A 5,584-nucleotide genomic window follows, 5' to 3' on the forward strand; every position below is an offset into this window, starting at 1 on the left:
ATAAATTAATATATGCTCTTTCCTATTGTGTGCTTGAACTTGAAATCCTATCCAATGTCAATTTAAGTTGGAGGGTCATGGTTTTACTTTTGTTTGGTCCACACACTGGTAGTATATTAAGGGGCAATGATACCTTCACTCTCTTTTTTTTTTTTCTACCTCCATTTTTGTATATCCAGATGTAGACTTCTTCTTTTTTTTAGATTTTTAAAAATATAAATATTTTCATATCAATTATGGATACTATAACAACAATAATAAGTATTAATCTCCAATTTTTGGAATCTGCTATTAATTCTCAACAGATTAATTAGGTTCAACCCCATATATTCATTTTCTCCATTTTATTTTATTTAAAATCACAATCTTTCTTAATTGATAATTCATTTTTTTATTACGTCTAAGTTCTACCAATGTTAATTTGAGTCTTTCTCTACTTTTTTTTTTTTAATTTTTTCTCAATTTTGATTAACTCATTCTTTCTTATTGGTGCATTAATCTTACTAGTGCGTTAATCACCATCCTTTGAACAATTGTGGATATTTATATAAAATAGTGGATATAAGCAAGTGTAAGAAGACCTTTTCCCTATTTATTAATGTCATCACTATTCTGTCGCTATGTTCCATTTTTGTGGCTGTGAAGTTGAAAGTCAAGAACCGGAAGCATAAAAGTAAAAGAGAAGAATTTTTGGTGCGACTTCTTGCACAAGTCTTTAAATTAGAGAATGTCTAATTCATAGCAAAGATTTAATTTTTTTGGAAGTATAAAAATGCACAGGATGCCTTGTAAGGATGATTAATGATCTTAAACAATCTAAAAATATGTATAGGTTTAGATTTGTAGACAATCAAATCTTTATCATGAAATGGCCTGCGTATTTTAAAAGCAAATAAAAATATCATATCTGGAAAGCAAAAAGTCGCTTAATTTACTCTTTCAACAAAACTTTGGTGAGACTAGGAGAAAGCATCTTTGAAGATCAATCTCATGAACTATTCCTTTCATATTTGATAGACCCCATTCATTTTTGAAATTTACATGTTTTGAGGGAATTGGTTTGAGTGCACTAAATTCGTTAAGATTGTAACATATGACCAAAGATAGACATATGTTATAATTCTGATGGATTCAATACATAGAAGCATTTAGACCCAATCTTTGCCATATTTTAAGCATGACATTGCATTTAAGGGTTGTAATAAGATAATATTTTCTAAGAGTAGCAACTAAAGAAATATGCAAAACATGTGCAACAAAGCCATCCTTGTTGATGATAAGAAGAATAGCCATTAAAAAACAATTTGAATACATATTCAAAGCTCTCTCTCTCTTTCTCTCTCTCTCTCTCGCTCTCTCTCTCTCTCTCTTAATTGTACTAAACAAATTGGTTTTATATATATAGACCAATCTCACAAGCATATCACATCCTAGGTTTAGATTTGTGGACAATCAAATCTTTATCATGAAATGGCCTGCGTATTTTAAAAGCAAATAAAAATATCATATCTAGAAAGTAAGAAGTCGCTTAATTTACTCTTTCAACAAAACTTTGGTGAAACTAGGAGAAAGCATCTTTTAAGATTGGTCTCATGAAATGTCCCTCTCATATTTGGTAGACCCCATTCATTTGTGAAATTTACATGTTTTGAGGGAATTAGTTCGGGTGCACTAAATTCATCAAGATTGTGACATATGACCAAAGGTAAACATATGTTATAATCTTGATGGATTCAATACATAAAAGCATTTAGACCCAATCTTTGTCACATTTTAAGAATGACATTGCATTTTAGGGTTGTAATAAGATAATATTTTCTGAGAGTAGCAACTAAAGAAATATGCAAAACATGTGCAACAAAGCCATCCTTGTTGATGATAAGAAGGATAGCCATTAAAAAACAATTCGAATACATATTCAAAACTCTCTCTCTCTCTCTCTCTCTCAATTGTACTAAACGAATTGGTTTTATATATATAGACCAATCTCACAAGCATATCACATCCTAGTTACTTATACTCTTAGATGCCGGATACTATTCCCTCTTCTGAACATGAATAATTGTCCAAAAGGTACAGCCACGAAAGCTTGATATTTTATGCATTTGGATAAAGTATTAGCGTAAACCAAGAATGTTAATTTCTTGGCAACATTATTTCCACCCGCAAACTACATGCATGGACCTTACTTTTCCCCAGGTCCAGGATTATTATTTTGAGAATCCCTCCCCTGTTCAAAGAAATGAAAACCAGAAGAGTAAGTACTCCCCATCTGTGAGCTGGATAGATTTTCAAGAACATGATGATGAGAACTAGAAGAGTAACCCCCCATCTGAGAGCTCTGAAAATTTTCCATTTGTTCTGGACATATTGCTGAAGAAGTTGATGAAGAGAATAAAGGGCCATGGTCATAATTATAAAGACCTGAGGTAGCATAGTGTAATGCATTATCATCACTACTGCGAAGTAGCTGTGCATATTGTAAAAGGTTTGGGAATGCTTCAGCTGACAATGGAGGTGGGAGAGGATAAAGTGTTTGTGGTGGTGGTGGAGATTGGAGAGGAGCATAATGAGAAAATGAGTAATTGGGAAAACTTGGTGCAACATTAATGGCTGAAGAACCTTGGTGGCCATTCATGAAGTAGCCCATCTGATCAGTCCCTCCTTCAATGCGTTCAGGAAAATTGAGTTTAGCTTTTGTGCCTTTGAATTTCAAAGCTGCTGCATCATAAGCAGCAGCTGCAGCCTCAGCTGTCTCAAATGTTCCAAGCCACACTCGAGCTGCTTTCTTTGGGTCACGGATTTCAGCTGCCCATTTGCCCCATGGTCTCTGCCTTACTCCTCGATAATGCCTTCTTCTTATTACATTATTCGCTACAAGAAGTTCAAGGCCCTTGATTAGTCAAGTTTAAGACATTGTAGTTTAGGATCAAATGTAGATGCAAGAATGAGAGATCAAATGCTTCATATGTTGAAACCCAATGAGAAGTAGTACAGAAATAACAAAATCGTTAAGTGTCTTATAACTCAATTATTACATTTTGGATGATTCAAATGTCCCTCTCCCATTGTAACATTCAAATAAATAAATAAATCTACACATAAAATAGTGAACATTGTTAGAATAATGGTTAAGTAATTAAATTCATTATTTTATAACAGTTTAAGCATTTAAGACATGCAATCAGTAATTTAACAAACATTATCAAGTGCAACACTATAGCATAAAATAGCAAGATCTTTTGGGAATGATAATAATTAAACATACAAGTTATAATGTTTATGTAATAAAAGATTGAGGTAGTCTTTTCAGTAACCAATTATGGTTATTTTACAAGAACATGAAAACATTTCATTAGAATGGTCAAGAAATAGAACGTTTCATTGTTCAAATTAAATATTACAAATTTAAATATATCCATTAAATAATGTGTTAGTCTTATATCTTTGATTGAAGTTTTTTTATGGTATATATGTGCTTCGGGAGAAACTAAAAGCATGTAACTACATGCAGATATTTTGTACTTTGTATGGCTGACTAAGAAATTAATAGAACCGAATTAATACTTAAACAATACAATTATGGGGTTTGTTTTAATTAAGTGAGATAGGGAGCGATTGCACCCAGTTAATCACTGAAATAATTATATCTTGGGACATGGTTCAAGATTATGTATTGTTGAGTTTTAGTCATTTATATACATTTTAGATTTTTTCTTTCTTTCAAAACAGACAAGGGCAAACTCATTTTAATTTTGATCAGATTGCAATATATATCTATCATTATGATTAGAAAGCCAAATCATCTTGATTTTAAAATATCAACTAATGTATGTCAATCATTATGGTGATTAAGGCCACATGGACTAATGGACATGGTAATTTACTTCCTTGTTAGATTGGATACTTCAAACAAGAATCCCATGGCTAGTAACAAGCTAGCTAGGCCAAGAGCTAGAGATTGTACTATATATGAGCTATATAATCATTCTTAAATATGATAATATATAATTAGATTGGATTTATAATTTTGAAATATGTTCATCTAAAAAAAATGTATTATTTAGGAATTAATATAGTATATATTAACTTACCTTGATCATGTGTAGGTTTAGAAGTGGCAGGTTCTTTCATGCTAGACTCTGACCCAACTAACATGCCTGCTTGCTTCTGAGTTGGGCTGCTGTCCCCAGTGCCAATAATTGGTGAAAAGGTTGATGAATCCATGGCTGAGGGATCTTGAAGCACCCAAGCTGATGAATCTACAGAAAATACATGATCTTCCTTTTTCTCTTCCGATGCATCATAAGGAAGAGCCCTCTTACCATGCCTTGGATCCACCTTGTTAATCTCTTTGTGGCTGAGCTTGTAGCTCTAGCTCATGAAACTCTCCAAGTTGTTTGATTAGTAGTTTATGGCTTGTGACCATATCAAAAGGCAGATCTAATAAAAATTGTGTGTGATCGATTGTGAAAGATCAATAAGATCAAGAAAAAGAAGAGAAATAAAGAGTAGTGATCATATTAGAGAAGGAAAAGGAAGAGTGAAAGAAAGAAAAAATAGGAGAGAGAGAAGGGAAGTGAGAGGGGGTTGCTTGAGGGCTTTCATTGATACACGTTAAAGTTAGGTTATATTTGTCTCCAAGAGGAGCCAAAAAGAATGAAAAGAAAATATTTGGAAGTCTAAATCAGGGAAAAGATTTTCTACCAGACAATGTAATTTAAGAGGTCTACACTGCCACGCCTGGACCGTCCATGTGGTAATGTTCATTTTCCAAGACTATGATCTTTCTTTTTCCTTTCCGTCCAAACTAAATTAAGGGGTACAGGTGTCATTTTCTAATTAATCCCACGTGAATTGAATGGCAATTTTTGATTTCAGGTGCAATGAACCAATTGGTTGCAATGTCAAAATCTCACTCCGATCTACGGGAACTAACCTCCCATGACCACTTTTTATCACTTTCCTTAATATTTTATATTCAAAATCAAATATTACGAAATAAGAAATATGCATAAAACGTGTGAATAAAAAAAAGTGCAAATATATACTTCTAAAATGTTTAAAAATTTTAACAATGCTGATTTTCACACAAGGTTCAACTATAAACAACTTAGAGATAATAATAAAAAATAGAGCAAATTGTTGCAAGTTTGGCCATTGGAATCTTTAAATTTTATAACCAATGGGAGCTTAGATATATAATATAAATGCAGTACACGAGCTTCTTTTTCATAATTACTAATATATTTTTTATTACTATGGTACATAATAAAGATAATATTAATAATGTATCTATGTAAAATGCTATTGTTTCAATTATAAATTGCCATAGTAATAAACCTGGTAAAATTGGATTCAAACTCATTAGTCCACTTGAACACGTACAATAAAAAAAAAGAGTAATGGATAAATATTGTACTACTCCAAATTGTGTGGATTTTATTAGATATAATTGTTTTAATGTGTGTTGTGTAATCATGTACTAACTACTAAGTCTTACGTATATCAGATAATTGCAATCACAAATTTATAAATGATTATGAAGAATCTCAATTGTTACTTAACTAATCCTTTTAGGGTA

The 5,584-nt window shown here is 32.0% G+C and overlaps 1 protein-coding gene across 1 annotated transcript; it reads right to left on the reverse strand.

The window, feature by feature from the left end:
- Positions 1-1,804: 1,804 nt before the first annotated feature.
- On the reverse strand, positions 1,805-4,732 carry LOC115976351 (ethylene-responsive transcription factor ERF113-like). The gene is made up of 2 exons (XM_031097575.1): positions 4,095-4,732; positions 1,805-2,874 (listed from the first exon to the last, which is right to left on the reverse strand). Exons 1-2 carry the CDS (start codon positions 4,225-4,227, stop codon positions 2,186-2,188), a joined length of 822 nt encoding a protein of 273 aa, XP_030953435.1. The 5' UTR covers positions 4,228-4,732; the 3' UTR covers positions 1,805-2,185.
- Between the last annotated feature and the right edge of the window lie 852 nt (positions 4,733-5,584).

Source organism: Quercus lobata, chromosome 2 (genome assembly GCF_001633185.2).
Source record: "Quercus lobata isolate SW786 chromosome 2, ValleyOak3.0 Primary Assembly, whole genome shotgun sequence".
Taxonomy (NCBI): domain Eukaryota; kingdom Viridiplantae; phylum Streptophyta; class Magnoliopsida; order Fagales; family Fagaceae; genus Quercus; species Quercus lobata.